Below are 15,748 nucleotides of genomic sequence, written 5' to 3' on the forward strand. Positions count from 1 at the left end.
AGCATTTTTTCCATTTGAGCATAGGGTATATGAAAAAAGTATGTTGAATATTTTATTTCATTAGAACACGATATTCGCCAAATAATCGAGATTACTTGAGCGGAATGAAGCGAGAGCTGTGGGTGGCACCTACGGTGAAAGAAGAGCAATTGGCAATCAGAATAGTTCAATACTTGTGGTCAAGAAAACCATTTCACTTACCAATACCAGGGCGACCGTGCTTGACAGGCTTGTAGGTGATGGAGAATTCGGCAAGGTAGTGACCAACCATCTCAGGCTTGATTTCCACTTGATTGAAGGTCTTTCCGTTGTAGATACCAACTACGGAGCCGATCATCTCGGGAACGATAATCATGTTACGCAGATGGGTCTTGACAACAGCGGGCTTCTCGTTGGGGAGAGCCTCCTTTTTAGCCTTGCGCAGCTTCTTGATAAGACCCATGGGCTTGCGCTTCAAACCGCGCTGGAAGCGACGGCGAGCACGAGCGTGCACGAGATCCATGAGCTGCTCACTTGAGAGATCAAGGAGCTGGTCGAGGTCAACGCCACGGTAGGAGAACTTGCGGAATGTTCTCTTCTTCTTGAGCTCTGCGGCGTGCTGAGCGTCGTATTCGTCAGCCTATGGCAGAAAATGGATATCTTAGTAACTGCAGGAATCGGATGATAATCAAAGAATTTCCTCCGCATCTCATTCCATCTCGTTGAAAATCAAAAACATAATAAAAACAATCATCCACTGCTTATCATCCATCCAAGATCATCTCGCATCCGCCATAACATTCTCTGTATTAACCCATTCTATACATACCATGATGGATTGATTAAAAGAGGAAGAACAGAGCAATCGCACACTCAATGTTCTTTTCTTCTCCTCAATTTTACCATCAGAATGATTTCAGACTTGAACAGTCACTTAAGACTAAAAAAAATGCGAACTATATGCAAAGTCCCGTTCTCCTTTACCCCGTTTCTCGTCTGTTTTTTTTTATCCGTCAATTTCTCTTCATTTCAATTCTAATGCCAGATTCAAAATCAAAAGCCAAGGAGAAAAAAGGGGCCAATGTTCTAGTAAATTCGAACTCAATTGTTCTAGGCTCCACTGCCACTGTTATTATCTTCGTCATTACAGCCGCAGTACTGGCTAATTTATGGCGCGTCGGACCGCTCTACATGGAACCCATCTACGGCAATGTCTTCGCTTGGCGACATTTTGAAAGTTTCTTTTTCACTTCCTGTATCATGGGAGCTGTCACTGGTCTTTCCCTTGGTGCAAAGCAACGCAAAGCCTCGAAACGCACTTTGACATATGCGTTTGATTTAGCGGCTTGTATTCTTGCGATATCACCTCTGACGGTTCATCGGATGTTTGCGGAGAGTGGTCTTCTAGGTCCATGGTGGGGACCACACGTTACTCAGCTGTTTCTCTCTTATTCCACTGCTTTTCTCCTGACGCTGGGAGCATTTTCACTTCCTATACTTCGGAACCTTGGTGCCGTTGTTCCTGCAGCGCTTGCTTGGTGGTTAGTCCAGAACCTCAACATCGTTGGAATGACTTGTACGCGCATTGTAGCCTCGGCAGCGGGTTTGGGTTTATTAACATTCAATATCAAGTTTGCCGCAATCCGAAGAGACGCTCCTAGGAAGGTGACATATTATATGCGAGTGTGCCTTTCGTTTATACCGCACGTTATAGTGTTATCAGGCGTGTTGTATAGCTCGCTAAAGTTCCCACAGTGCCAGGTTGGAGTCACAAAGGTACTGTATTAGATGCTATGTCTATGCTTAATTTTTTATACCCAATGTTGATTTGCTCCTTCTAGGAACATAACCCTGCAGGCTCACCATACGACGTCCTCTATCGCAACGAATCGCTGACGGGCTGGCTCACTGTTGTCGATGAGCTGGAACCAAGGAATATTCGAGTAATGCGGAGTGGTCACTCACTTATCGGGGGGATGTACCGAGACACAATGGACTCGGTTTATGGCTGCTTTTATTTCTTGGAAGGTTCGAGTTAAACTTTTACAATTGTTTTTTTTAAACGAATTTTTGGTGATTAATCTGCATCACTGAATACTATCTTTAGCGGTACGTCTGGTGGAAAACAGGAAGATAAGCGATAAAGAAACTGCACTTCAAATGTGAGTTGGCCCTCCTTGTTCTAGGGTGTTTTGTTCCTGTTGCGGTAGATTGATACCAATTTTTTTTTATTTTTACATTCGTTAGAGGACTTGGCATTGGTATCGCTTCCAAAGGATTGATAGAGCAAGACGTCGAAGTCGACGTCGTCGAAATTGATGCTGCAGTGTATGATGCTGCCCGCCGCTATTTTGAATTTCCTGAGCCTCGTGCGGCTTATATTGAGGATGGGCGCAAATTTATTGAAAGAACCCCGAATCAAACCTATGATTATGTGCTACATGATGTTTTCACGGGAGGCTCAGTGCCGGCGAGTCTTTTCTCAGTTGAAGCACTGCAAGAGATGAAGCGAACCTTGAAGGAGGATGGAGTATTAGCCTTGGTAGGCACAAAAGTCCATCGATGCTGATTGCTAAAGCAGTTAACACTTACATTTATTAATAGAACTTTGTAGGGTTCGAGTCTTCAACCAAGATAACTGGGCTCCAACTCGTTGCCAACACAATTAAGCACGTATTCGAGCATGTTCTCTGTTTCAGAGAAGGGCCATCCCAAGGGGAGGACCAGGTGCAAAACATGGTGTTTTTTGCCTCTAGAAAACCCATCTCATTCCGTTCACCGACATATGATGACTTTCTTGAGAGCGGCATGCGCCAACACATGCTCACCGAATTCAAGAATTGGGCCGTTGATATCAAATTTAATACGAGTCAAGTCATAACTGATCGTGATAATCCCCTGCCGGCATTGCAACTTGGATCAGCATACGAGCACTGGCGTGTGATGCGGGAGAATTTCCCAATTAGTTTCTGGCTGAACTATTAAAATTTGTCTGATTTTTTGGTTTATTCGTTGTTTTTTCTCGCTTTCCTTTTTGTAATATGGGGTGGTTGAAAGACTGGCGCTTCAACGGCCATTGCTCTTGCGTTTCGAGTTTAAACACTGTGTGATATTATATAATCAATTTTATTCATGGTTCCGGAGACATTACTCCCAATTGAAAGTAAACACGAATCGCATAGGTATAGAGAAATGGGCTCCCCTTACCCTTTACGACATTTCTCTTTCAAGGCAAGTTTTCAGCGTCTCTTCAATTCTGCGCAGCTGTGCACTAGGTGTTATCTGGGATGCCATCAAGTATACTACATTTCCTAGTGGTCGTGCGAACACCGCAAGCTGATCTTCTGCGGGGTTGCGGAGTGCCTGGACGATGGATTTGGATGCGGTCGATGCATAGCCTATTCCCTGTGAGCTATGTTTGGGCTTTAGAGTCAGAGCTAAGACAGAGCCGAGGGCCACGACCCCATCGACTATGGGCATATGAGAGACTTGATGAACAAACTAAAAATGTAAAAAAAAAAAAAATGTCAGGAGTGAATGAGGATTTGAGAATCCAAGTATTCATCTAATACAAACCTTTTTGTCCCACATTGACCAAGCACCTCCACCAACGCGCTTGCTCTCTTCCACATCTCTTAGCCATTCTCCTTTCTGCTCTCCCCATGAAATCCCACTCTTCTCAACAAAAATATTCTCTAACTCTTGGACGCTGGTGCGGGCCACCTCACAACCGACAGGATGAGCCGTATAAGAATGCCCGTGCAAGAGTGCGTCTTGCTTGGCACTGCTCAGGAAAGGCTCGAAAATTGAAGCGCGGGAAAGGGTAGTTGCCAGAGGAACAAGTCCGCCAGTGAGAAGTTTAGCATAGGAAGCGATATCAGGTTGCTGAAATTAAAAAAAATACATATACACATGTTTTACAAATATTTCTGGTTCAAGCCACTATTCCACAGGACAAACCTCTCCTAAAAGATCTGCACCTGAGCGCGCTCCTAGTCTCCAAAAGCCCGTAAACACTTCATCAAACACCACCGGCAATCCACGCCAGTCATTTCTATCGGAATAATCTCTCTCCAAGGAACTCCAGCCGTCCCAGTTTCTTACCACATTTATCAAACAACGTTGGAAGAGGGGATCCACAAGTAGCATCCCACCTGCACCCATCATCACCGGCTCAAGCAAAAGCGCACCGAACTTGCGACCTTGCCTTTTCACCACCTCTTCCAGGGTGGAGGAGATATGGCGAGTATAGAGTTGCGAGAGCTCACTGCTACTTCGGTCTTCGAATAGAGAGCCAAGAGAAGAGAGGGTATGAATCTGGGGTCCATCTCCAGATATTTCTTTAGGCACCACAATCTGACACACTCCGTTTTTCAAGCTTGCTAGCGGAGGATTAAACCAGTGCCCTCGACCGCGGTACCAGTTCACCTGCTCATTATAAACGTTGGGCGCACAACCATCCATCGCACCAATAGTGTCTCCGTGGTAGCTTCCATCCAACCCTAATATCTCTACGGGCTCATTCTTGTGCAACCCATGCCGGTGGGTAACCGCCTTAAATGCCATCTTCAGTCCAACTTCCATCGCTGTGCTACCGTTGTCAGAATAGAAAACACGAGATGCCCATTGCGAGCCAACGGTGTCAAGCAGGAGTTCGGCCAGCCCAAGAGCTGGTTCGTGCGTAGCCTCGGGAAAGATTACATGACCATAGCGTCCTGCTGCATAGGCACCGGCAAGAGAAAGCGAAGGTGACCCGTGGCCAAGACCTTGAAAGAGATTCATTATAAAAATAAATCCAAAGCCAAAATTATGCAAAGGTAATATTAGTATCTATACATTACCTTGCGTCCACCAGCTAGCACACCCATCAAAAATTTCTATCGTTGAGCCACCATTTCCCTCATCAGATTTTCCTTCTACATGCGACTCTGGAGCCTGTGAGCCCTTGTTTTCAAAGGCTGTAAATTCATCCTTGTATGCTGAATCGATTACGAAAGTTCGATCAATGTTAGCATGCTGCGTAAATGGCCACCAAATGATCTCCCGCGTCCGCTTGTCCATGCTTTGCAATCTCTTGATTCTCGCCCCTTCCCGCTCTTCAAGATAGTTTACCACATCTTGGAAGACGGGCTCGGTCGATAAATAATAAGCCTCCATGTTCACTCTATCCTGATCAGGAGAAGGGGAAAGCTCGGGGGGAGAGGGGAGTGAGACAACCCGTAAAGATGGGGGCAGGTAGCGTTCCAGGAACTGGTTGTTTTGATGTATAGAATCGGGAGGAGAGAATAAAAGAATAGTGGAGATATCATAACCACGAAGACGAAGGGACTCGTAAGAAGTGATTGTGGTGGAAATGCCACCCAAGCGACCGTCGCCTACCATAACAGTAGGTAGACGGAAGGGACGGTAGAAATCAGATTGTAATGTGCCTTAAATAAGAAGTAATGCGGGTCGAATTGAGTATCAGGTTAGCCAACTTTTTGATATGCCTTTATACCTGACATTACGGGACTATGAACACCTACAAATAGCTTACTTCAGATATTGTGTTTAAACGAGACTATATTCTATAGCCATTACCTCCTGAGCCCTCTATGAACATATACGTCAGCTTATCCGCAGAAGCTGCTCGGCATTCTTCTATGTATTTTCGGATGTCGCTGAGAACCTGTTCATCACTAGGTGGCTTTTGAACAGATTAAAATGGATAATTGATTCAGTAAAATCCGAGAAATGCCACATGGAGTGTCTAGACTTTGTGTAGACTAGTTACCTGGGTGGTTGCTCTATGCGGACTAACTGGTTCTGGATATGTGTATAAGGTTTTTGCAACTGTTCTCGGGGCAAACTTGGTAACCATACTACTCACATGTAAAAAAGGAGTAGCAAGTGTTCAGGAGCCAAATCTATGTCTAGTTATAACCACGTTAGTAATTTACCTAGCATCACAGTCCGTAGGATATCCCGTCTGAATTGGTTTAAGGTAATAAACATTGGACCGGCCAGCATCTTTGGCATTCAAAATAGCCCTGTGGCCGCTTGAAGCAGCAGCTCGGCACAAGCCTGCAGAAGCAATCGTCTTTCCGACGTTAGTGTTAGCTGCAAAGATCTGAAAGGCGCGGAATGTTCCCATGGGTTAACTCGTGGAGATGAACTGGACCACCAGATTTAAGTCGACTGAATGATTTGCTCCTCGATATATATATATGTACCGAATAAATCACGTAACAGGTCGGAGTGTATTTTTCGGCCTGTATGCACAACTCGACTGATGGATTAGGTTTATTACACCCCAACAATTGAATTCTAATAAGGAAGTGGTTGTATATTTTTCATCCCGTATAGTTCTCGTCAAGCAACCTTTAACGTAATTGTTAAATCTTTATACCAGAGCTGAAGCTTCATGTTATGACACGCACTCTAGATACCGTGGTATAATGCTGTGCTTTTCTATTCATAGCTTAACATTACGTGATTTGACACGGGTAGAGGCAGGGAGTCAAGCTGAAATCGGATCCACATATACTATAGCTGTAAGATAAATGTGTAAAGATCCTTTTACTGCACAATTGGTTCGTATCAAGAATTTCGATTAGACTAGCAAGAGACTATGAAGGAGCATGTTCCTATCATGTTTTTCCATAGTCTCTTGCTAATCTCTTCATATCCATATAATGCAACTATCAATACAATCTGTATGAATACTCTCTACTCGTCTCTTTCACCTTACCTAGTTTAATTACACTGACCTTCCCGGATCGATCGTAAGGCGAAAACCTAATTACGCAGATATGCAATTTTTAGCATTTGGCCCAGATTTGTGGCTATGACTAGTTTCAGATTTCTACTGAAAGTAGTCGTGTAACTCTTCATTTCTCTTGGACATTTAATCAAAATCTCTCTCTCGAAAAAATGTCAGATCGGTATCGTAGCTCAAAAAGAGAACATGATTCTGATAGCGACAAGGAGCAAAGACATAGATCGTCGCGCAAGGAAAAAAAACATAAGAGCCACCGACATCACAAAAGTGACAATAGTGAAACCGATGAGGAAGTAAAAAACGCGAGAAAATTGATTAAGCGTACTCATTTCATTCCACCTTATCCGGTTCCTAATAGACGAGCATTAATTCAAATATTTTAACTAATAGCCCTCACGGAGGAAAATTACTTCGACAAGAGCTCGGAGTTTCGTGTGTGGCTTGTCGAAGAGAAGGGAAAGCATTTTAATGATCTTTCTTCGGAAGACACTCGCAAATACTTTAAGAAATTTGTTCGAGCATGGAACAAATATAAACTCGACAGTAAGTCATTCATATTAGGGCTCTAATTCCATCTTGCACATTTCTCATGGTCATCTAAATCTCGATGCTATATAGAAAAATATTACGTCGGTATCTCCTCCACTCAGCTCCCTGTTAGTGCAACTACGAGTTATAAGTGGAAATTCGCAAAAAACATCAATCAAGATGAGCTGGATCAGATTCGGGACTCCGTTGACACGATGACAAACAGCTCCAAAGTCAAACTTGGCGATGCTAAATTGAGAGAAAAGGATATCTCGCTGTCATCAAAACCCGTTATTGGACCTTCTTTACCTGCGGGAAACATTGGCCCGCATCGCCCTTATGGTTAGCCTCCTCTATTCCATGTCTATCCCTCATTTTCTTCAAGATTGTTTATATCTGCTAATAATTAGACTCGGATGAAGAGGAGGAGCGGCGAGCACAGGAACGCGCTCGTAAGAAAAAGGATTTCAAGGAGATGAAAGAGCTATATGATGAGCTGATTGACAAGCCGACGGGTCGCGAGGCGATGATAGAGAAAAAGCGAGCTCGCAATGCCTATTATAAACAATTTCGTGAAAAAGATGTGGACGTGGAGCTTGATGACAGAGAGTTGATGGGGGGTGGAGATGATTTCCAGTCAGCGTATGCCATTCTTTTCCACTTTAGAGTACTTTATTCGTGATACCTAACTAAACTTACCTATCTTCTTTAGATTGGCCGCTAAAAGGCGGGCTGAGCAGGCAAGACAAGGACGCCGTGAAAGATTCAAGGATGAGAAAGTCCAATCAATGAGCGAGAAGCTTTCCAACTTCCAGGCTAAAGAGGCTGCGACAATGGAAATGTTCAAACGTATGGCTGAGGAGAGGAAACGACGAGAGCAAGGCGGTGGTTAATAGCTTCACCTAGTCTAGTCCCTCAACACAATTTTGTACAGGATATGCTAGATACCTTCAGTTTTTTCATTCATATATTTATACAGCTTAAAATGACGCTTTACATATTGGACTACCGCATGGTTGCGTAATCTCTAAAAGATACTTGCCACGCTTTCATTCTCCCTCTAATCATAATAGGAAAAAGAGAAAATGTCCCATAACACTTTGATCCTCGAGGTTTCTTTCGTATTATTCTTTGTTTGGTTTTCAGTTTTATTTTTGGAAGTGGAGCGAAACATGCTTTAAACGTGTTGGAGATTGGGGTTGGGATCAATGGCAGGTGGATAAAATTGACATCGCGGAAAAGTTAGTTCAATGCGAGAAGTTAGTTTAATGCATTCAAAAAAGAGCCCCAACCCATTCTCCATTCGAGGATCAATACTGGCTCGATCGACTACCCATGTTCACACTTCAAGCAATTCTGCGTGCAAGAAACGAATTTACAGGTCTCCCATCCTCTATAGATTCAACCACGTCCTCCACAACCTCCATGCGGACTCCTTCAATATTTTCATACATGGCTCTTAATTCGCCCAGCTGTAGGCGGAGCGGGCCATCCTGGGGTTTATGGTATACATGAACTCCGTCAGTGACGAACTGCGACACGAGGAGATAGCCTCCAGGGCGTAGCAGATATGGAAGTTGCGGGAGGAGCGCACGAGCAAGGAAACGTACCATAAGTATGAGGTCATACGTCTCCTGTTTCCAAAACTCTGGTTCATGATTGGCATGGGGTGCTGCCTCGGCTCCATTCCGATGACTATTTCGCTCCCCAAATTTCCATTTTCCGTCCGACATAATCTTGGCCTCCCATGTTTCCAACTGGCTCTCTCTTCCTATCCCCCGCGCCAGCATTTCTGCTCTCTCCAAGGCGCCACTCCAACAATCTACTCCCGTTGCAGCCCATCTTCCTCTCCCCAGCAACCAGGCCAAATCCCGTCCACTACCGCATCCCAAATCTAGACACCTTAGCACATCCCGCTCTTCCAGCGCTTTCTCGATGCTGGGTGCATGCCGCACAAGAAAGGGGCAAGCAGAGAAGAGAAACCAAGGTTTCGGAGGAAACTCTACCGAATTGAGCGTGTCAGAATTAGATACCGGGACACCAGCTTGCTCGCAAGCTTGCCAGAATTCCTTAACATCGCGGAATTTCCAATGTGCTTGCCATCCCTTCTCGAGTAGCCAGCCGGTCGATTCTCCCTCAGTCGTATCCAAAATCCCCATGGGCACATGCTTGGAGGGCAATTCATACCATCTTTCACCTAATTCTGCGGCCGGGATATTGGTGGAGGGTACAATGTGACGATTCGCGTATGCATCTCGAGGCCGAAGATCGAGGAGGAGATGGCGCGATGGGGATTGGAGAAAATCCTGTAAATTGCGGAGTATTTGACGCATAGGCGCGTCTTCTTCTGGTGATACTGAGAGAGACCCTGGGTTGGGTATCATCCAAGGAGTCAAGTTCTAGACGGTTGCTTCGGGATTCAGAACTCACATTGATACATTGGACACTTTTTTTCAAGAGATCTTTGTTTGCAGTCACGTATTTATATGGAAATTCTATTGTATGAGTTCAAAGGTGATGTTAGCTCCTCCCCATTATTTAGGAAGCAACATCACATAGAGCCTCTAAGATTCTGAATAAATTATACGAAACGAAAGAGGGGGCAAATACATAAATAGAGATTTTAACTGAAGAGAAAAATAACACAATACTGAAGAATGCGAATATTAAACATACATTAAGCAAGGAAGGAAATAATTCTCCTCCACCACGGGCGTTTACCCTTGGCAGCGGCTCTCTCTTCTATTGCTTGAATATCATGCATCTCCACTCGGCGATCCGAGTCTAGATCGATTTCTGCTAGCGGCGTCAGTGGGGTATTGTTGACGAGTTTCGCAATAATATAGCCGACAATGCAGAGGAAAGGGCCAATATAGCATCCGGTGATGAGCAAGACGTCAACCCTAACAATGTACGGGTATCCCTGCACAACCGTGATGACAGTGCAGGCGAGCATTGCGAACAGGGGGCCAAAGGGGAAGAACGGGGCGCGGTAAGGGAGGTCAGATAATGGCCTTCCTTGGACTACGAATGCACGATGGAAGCGGTAGTGGGCGAGGGAGATTCCAAACCTGGATGGGGGAGGGTATATATAGTGTACTCGATTAGTCAGATCCATCCACTGAATAATACGCATGAATCAAGAGGGCTACCAGGTAATAAATCCACCCACTCCGGGAATGGACATCAGCCAAATGAAGACCTTTTCAACCGGTAATAGCTTCGTCAAAAAGCTGAGGCAAGCAATAAGGGCAGAGGCTGCCATGGAGTAAACGGGTACACCGCGTTTGTTGACTGTAGCAAAAATTTTCGGTGCAATGCCCTCTTTTGCAAGACCGGTAAGCGTGCGAGAACTTACATACCTAAGGTCGCAAGGAATCATTGCCGATAAGTCCTCCAGTGTATTATCTCAGGAATAACACTTATTTACAATGCAGAGTTACCGCACGACAAAATGGTGATCAGAATGACCGTATTCATCACAGAAGATACTGCAGCAAAGCCGGCTTTTTCGAACATGCGCGTAAAGGGACTAATGGTAACATTAAGGGAGATGTCTGACCGGAGTAGCGTTGGGTCATCAGCGGGAATCAGAAGGCCAATGAAAAACATACAAAGGATATAGCTGAAATAGGAACCCAGAAGCGATTAGCTAAATAATGAAAAAGTATTGGAAAAATAGTTTTCCACACGTACAAAATCAAAATTCTCCAAAACACATGTTTGATAGCCTTTGGGATGTCCTGTTGGTAATAATAGGTTAGCTCACATTACAAAAAAAAAAGAAAGGAAAGATAAAAATAAAATGTGCTTATTTACCCGGCGAGGATTTTTACTTTCACCTGCGGTAATTCCTACAATCTCGCTCCCTTGCATCGAAAAACTAGCTATAAGGATTTGACAAAGAAAATTAATATTTCTAGAGGTAGGCAACAGGACCAAACTCATGTTTACCGGTGATCAACACAAGCAGAACGCCTCTGAATCCATCGGCAAACGGAGAATAATCTCCAGTCCAATACCGGAATCCAATTCTATCTCCCCCCAAAACTCCGGCGTCAACGAAGATCCCGACAATGATGAACATTGCACAGGCCAAAATTTTTACAAGAGAGAACCAGTATTCCTACACAAACCAAACGTGAGCGATCATGGCGACATTGATATCCAAGCATAGGGATTACCGTCTCGCCATATAATTGGGCACCGAATAAGTTCAGGAGGATAATGAGAACCAGGGTGATGAGACTCCATGCCCACTCAGGGAGGGCGGTAGTCCAGAACTTTAGGACGAGAGCAATGGCTGTGATCTCGGAGGCAATGATAAGCGACCAGCATACCCTGAGTCATTTGGAAAGAAGCGAGACAAGTTAGCCGTGATCCGAACAAGGGGAAGAAGAGAATGCCTCACCAATAGTTCCATCCGATCACCAAACCAAACGAGCGGTCAACGAAGCGGCGGCAGTAGATCGTAAATGCCCCTGTGACGGGGATATAAGACGCCATTTCTCCTAGACTATTAGAGCGAAATAGATGGCGAGGTCATATGAATGAGTTGCTAGAAAGGAAGCATGGGTGGCGAAGTTTACCTCATTGTCACTACATTGAAGAGTGAGGAAAGGAGAGGAAATAAGGTTATTGGAACTCGTATTTTAAGAATATCCTGTTGCTACACGTTACCAAAATATATCAAGAATCCGATGAAGCCATAACCAAGGAGCGCTCCCAGCGGGCCAGCGGTCGTAATACTGAATCCTGAAGACAGGAAAAGGCCCTGTCCAATCACACCACCCAAAGAAATCATCTATATTGGCGCGGGCAAAAGAGTGGTTAATTTTGTTCAAAGAATGACATGATAGATTATCACGACTTGCCTGAAGATGGCGGGATTTCAGCGTGCGGTGCATTTTGTTTTCCTGAGGAGCCTGCTTCTCTTCACCTTGCTCTAGCTGCGACAGGTCCTCGTCTTTGTTGTACGAGAAGGACATCTCGACCTTGTCTTGAGAAGGCATCTCGACCTTGTCTTCTGAGAAGGCTTGTTCATGCACGTTCTCATTCGACGCCTCAGGGTGAGTCGCCGATGCCTTCTGGTCTCCATAGTGGTCGCCGCGGTGGGAGTCGACTCCCGCGGGGGGGGAGCTGTGGCCTTGTCCCGTCATCTTCTGCTGGAATTGGGAGGGACGAGAGGGAAAAGTGCTTGTGAAGGGAGCAGAGCGCAGGGCACTATTGCCGAATAGTTAAATAGCACAAGCAAGATTTCATTAATATTCTATACGTGGGAAACCACGGGAGCAAAATGCCTCAGCCGCCCAATGGGATTCGGCCGATGTCTCACTAAAGTTTATTTTTCCTCTCCGCAGCAGTGATTTGCAGGAATTGAAGGCCGCCAAGTGCTTAATGAAAAAAGTGTAATGAAAGTGCATATTGAGTTTCAGCAAACGCGTTCAAGTCAGCGCTGCCCGCTGCACAAGGTTAGAGGTGGGCCGGGACTCCGACCAGTGCCTTCATTCTCGATGCGGCCCAAGGCCTCGCCGGGCAGCCAGCGCGCAAGGTTCTTTGCGGTGGGCCAAGGTTTCGTTGGCAGGATTAACCGTAAATGCAGGCACATGCATGGGATTAGGCGACAGCCGAGGAACGGTCGTTGTGAACCAAACAAAGGGTCCATTTGTTCCGTCCGCCCATTTCTCGCTTGCGCTTTTTTTTTTTATTTTCTGCTGTAGCCCTGAGTTGAGGCTCAGCCCTCATTTTTGGTGCGAGGCCCAGCCGCCCGGCCTATTGCTGCTGCATTGTGTGGCGGAGGTCTAGGCAAATCGAAGGGCGAAAAGGATCAAATGACCTTGAATCTAAGGCCCAACAAATTTAGTGTGGGAATGGCGTCCGTCTGGAAATACGGCTACAAGTACGAGAGGAGTCTTCAACCTTAACAGGGAATATCGTACAAAGCCTTTTTATTTAAAATAAACAAGGAGAACAGAAAATTGTCGATGCTATTAAAGGGAATATTGTGAGTTGAAAATAAAAGACGTCATTATATATACAGAACAACAGGTGAAAAAAAGACAAAGCCATTAATAAGGGTAGAGTTTTCTCTGCTCGTCTCCTCTGGGGCTGCAATCGTCGCTCCACTACCAATAAGGCAAAGTTAAAACTGCATATACATTATCTAATCTTTAATTGATGCCAACTCACCAACCAAACACGTTGCGGCTCGCCGTCAACTTCTGCTATAAAAGCCCTTATAAACTCAGATTCCTCGACTGAGGCCTGAACCCGACTCCAGATTTTCCTCTTCCTCGCAAGAGGTTCAACGTCTAGAAGAAGGTCCCGTAGTTGCAAGGCTGGGATCTCTGGACGCGGGTATTGAAAGGGGTCTTTAGCGTGCAGATATTCCTAAAAACACAAGGGAGCGAAGAGGGGAAAATGTCAATAAAGTTAAGGATAATTTTACCAAATGGATATATAACTACCTGACATTCCAGAAGGATGGTTACTTCATGCACTAGCCTAGCAACAAGCTTCCTGTCGCTTTCTTGCTGTTTTGCTTTTCTACGCACATGGAATATATAAACCAAGCCTAGCGCAAATCCTAGCGGATGAGTGTAAATAAGGAAAGGAAAAAGAAAAATGAGTGACTAATAGAAAAGGTAAGATGAAACACTATTTACCACAAAGATACACCCATTGCAGTCGCACCAACCTCATTACCCACGTGCTAAGCTGGCAGCTGAGAGAGAAGTGTGGCTTCTGACTTGCGATGAATCTATCACTGCTTCCAGAGGGCAAACTCTCGAATTGAACCTCAGGGTGCTGCTCAATTTTTTTCAGCGCCCTCTCCCATATATCTTTAAAATTTTCACTACCAATGTCCAGCGCATGTCGTCTGTTCAGTATGGTATACAACTCGCTCACCCGCATCCCACGAACACCAGCTCCAAGTGGTTTATTTCGAAGCAATGTACGATGCTGATCCAAGGTCCCACGGTGTCCACAAATAACTTGCCCGGCATGGATGCTCAGCTCTCGCAGGATCTCGTCAACAACCACTTGAACTTGGGCGCCCTTTTCATCGGTAGCAATGCATTTTGGGGCTACAGGAATCAAGCCGCCAAAAGAGAGGGGAGGGGACTGATACACGAATCCTTCGTCACAGATTACCACACCATTTCGTTCACAGGAAGCATGATCTGGACATGGGATACATGTAGGGAGTAATTTGGAGAACCGCCCTCCACTTGGACTCTTAGCACAATACCCCAACCCCACGTTTTCCTTTCTATACCACAATCCACAGACCACTACCAGCACCAGCAGCACGGTCCATACCGAACTCAGAGAGTACACCTCCTTTATCACTGGAGGGCTTTTACTCCTCTTCATTCTTCGCTTCTTTGAATCATATGCAGCTGAGGAGATAGATGGTGACCTCTTGGTGTTTTGAATGAGGTCTATATCATGTTCGTAAGGTGTTTGTGTCATGAATTTCTCCAACGGAGATAAAGTTTGGATGGGCTCAACTTGCGAAATGGGTGTGGATTGGCGCTGAGGCAACAAGGCAGGGATTGGGAGCCCATCGAGGGAATCGAGAGAGGTGTTGGTGGTGGAGGAGAGAGTGGTTCGAGATAGAGAATGAACTTGGCGCGAAAGACTTTGGCTGCGGCTGCGGCTGCGGCTGCGGCTGCGACTCCGACGCAAGCTCTGGTCGTGCATGGAATGTCGAAAATTCGTTAGCTCATCCTCGAATTCTCCTGATGCAGACACGATCGGGGACTGCAAGATTTCGCTCTAGAGAAACAAAAATAAAAGCAAATCGATATTTTATTCGTCGCGGTGGAAAATGAAAATAGCTCAAATAAAGGTATCTACTTTTCGTGTCTGAGGCCGGAGTGTATACCGCGACATACTCAAGTCTGACTCCGCGGCGTCCACTGGCGCATTCTCATGAACTAATGGAGTCTATACGAGATAAAACGAAATTCATTAGACTGCAATTCTGATTCAGCTAGGACATTGACTATTGTGTACTCTTTGTCGAGTGACCGATCTTTCTCTGGGCTTGGGCATTGCTTGTTTTGGCGCCGGAATCGCAAAACCATCGCTATTCCTGCTCCATTCTTCAACCTCGTTTTCTGCCTCTTCCTCCCGACCTCCCTTCTGTCCTGCAATAATGATTCCACGCGAACTCGGTTTCACATTCCGATGGGCCAAAAGTATGCGTTCGGCCTGGGGGACGATCTGTTGGCGGAAAAGTTGGACCAGCTCCCGCTTTTTGGCACTTGACCGTGTTGCAACATCATGCTTAAGCAGGATACCGCGCAGCTCGGCCACCCGTAACTTTGTGGGGTCAAAGCCGGGCTCAAGGTAATAGTATTCTCCCGTTTTGGACATCAGGCGAAAACTAGGAGAAGCAGAAGTAGAGGATTTGTATTGAAAATGGAGCAGGAATAAAATTAAACGCGTTGAAACGCGTAACAAACAGGCGCA

General features: G+C 45.4%; 8 protein-coding genes across 8 annotated transcripts; 3 read left to right on the top strand and 5 right to left on the bottom strand.

Annotated features, from left to right (window-relative positions):
- Positions 1–91: 91 nt before the first annotated feature.
- VTP21DRAFT_11028 (40S ribosomal protein uS19) lies at positions 92–811 on the bottom strand (the record flags this gene model as incomplete). The annotated part of the gene is made up of 3 exons (XM_069390429.1): positions 92–129; positions 202–619; positions 809–811. The coding sequence occupies 3 exons, from the start codon at positions 809–811 to the stop codon at positions 92–94; spliced, it is 459 nt and encodes a 152-aa protein (XP_069252578.1).
- Positions 812–1,017: 206 nt separating this feature from the next.
- On the top strand, positions 1,018–2,964 carry VTP21DRAFT_11029 (uncharacterized protein; the record flags this gene model as incomplete). The annotated part of the gene is made up of 5 exons (XM_069390430.1): positions 1,018–1,755; positions 1,821–2,007; positions 2,087–2,141; positions 2,227–2,521; positions 2,584–2,964. The coding sequence occupies 5 exons, from the start codon at positions 1,018–1,020 to the stop codon at positions 2,962–2,964; spliced, it is 1,656 nt and encodes a 551-aa protein (XP_069252579.1).
- Positions 2,965–3,189: 225 nt separating this feature from the next.
- VTP21DRAFT_11030 (uncharacterized protein) lies at positions 3,190–6,112 on the bottom strand (the record flags this gene model as incomplete). The annotated part of the gene is made up of 8 exons (XM_069390432.1): positions 3,190–3,480; positions 3,556–3,864; positions 3,940–4,745; positions 4,821–5,408; positions 5,477–5,500; positions 5,560–5,665; positions 5,753–5,840; positions 5,919–6,112. 8 exons carry the CDS (start codon positions 6,110–6,112, stop codon positions 3,190–3,192), a joined length of 2,406 nt encoding a protein of 801 aa, XP_069252580.1.
- A 779-nt stretch (positions 6,113–6,891) lies between these two features.
- On the top strand, positions 6,892–8,160 carry VTP21DRAFT_11031 (uncharacterized protein; the record flags this gene model as incomplete). The annotated part of the gene is made up of 5 exons (XM_069390433.1): positions 6,892–7,060; positions 7,130–7,282; positions 7,358–7,609; positions 7,678–7,909; positions 7,980–8,160. 5 exons carry the CDS (start codon positions 6,892–6,894, stop codon positions 8,158–8,160), a joined length of 987 nt encoding a protein of 328 aa, XP_069252581.1.
- A 453-nt stretch (positions 8,161–8,613) lies between these two features.
- VTP21DRAFT_11032 (uncharacterized protein) lies at positions 8,614–9,651 on the bottom strand (the record flags this gene model as incomplete). The annotated part of the gene is made up of 1 exon (XM_069390434.1): positions 8,614–9,651. The coding sequence occupies one exon, from the start codon at positions 9,649–9,651 to the stop codon at positions 8,614–8,616; it is 1,038 nt and encodes a 345-aa protein (XP_069252582.1).
- Positions 9,652–9,944: 293 nt separating this feature from the next.
- On the bottom strand, positions 9,945–12,426 carry VTP21DRAFT_11033 (uncharacterized protein; the record flags this gene model as incomplete). Its single annotated transcript, XM_069390435.1, has 11 exons — positions 9,945–10,338; positions 10,420–10,629; positions 10,698–10,892; positions 10,964–11,010; positions 11,087–11,154; positions 11,222–11,393; positions 11,452–11,608; positions 11,679–11,783; positions 11,857–11,866; positions 11,948–12,071; positions 12,142–12,426. 11 exons carry the CDS (start codon positions 12,424–12,426, stop codon positions 9,945–9,947), a joined length of 1,767 nt encoding a protein of 588 aa, XP_069252583.1.
- Positions 12,427–12,678: 252 nt separating this feature from the next.
- Positions 12,679–13,191, top strand: VTP21DRAFT_11034 (uncharacterized protein; the record flags this gene model as incomplete). The annotated part of the gene is made up of 2 exons (XM_069390436.1): positions 12,679–12,859; positions 13,031–13,191. The coding sequence occupies 2 exons, from the start codon at positions 12,679–12,681 to the stop codon at positions 13,189–13,191; spliced, it is 342 nt and encodes a 113-aa protein (XP_069252584.1).
- A 144-nt stretch (positions 13,192–13,335) lies between these two features.
- Positions 13,336–15,652, bottom strand: VTP21DRAFT_11035 (uncharacterized protein; the record flags this gene model as incomplete). Its single annotated transcript, XM_069390437.1, has 6 exons — positions 13,336–13,392; positions 13,457–13,657; positions 13,735–13,853; positions 13,933–15,049; positions 15,131–15,220; positions 15,290–15,652. The coding sequence occupies 6 exons, from the start codon at positions 15,650–15,652 to the stop codon at positions 13,336–13,338; spliced, it is 1,947 nt and encodes a 648-aa protein (XP_069252585.1).
- Between the last annotated feature and the right edge of the window lie 96 nt (positions 15,653–15,748).

The sequence above is a fragment of the Calcarisporiella thermophila genome (genome assembly GCF_041956535.1).
Source record: "Calcarisporiella thermophila strain CBS 279.70 unplaced genomic scaffold VTP21scaffold_8, whole genome shotgun sequence".
NCBI lineage: Eukaryota > Fungi > Calcarisporiellomycota > Calcarisporiellomycetes > Calcarisporiellales > Calcarisporiellaceae > Calcarisporiella > Calcarisporiella thermophila.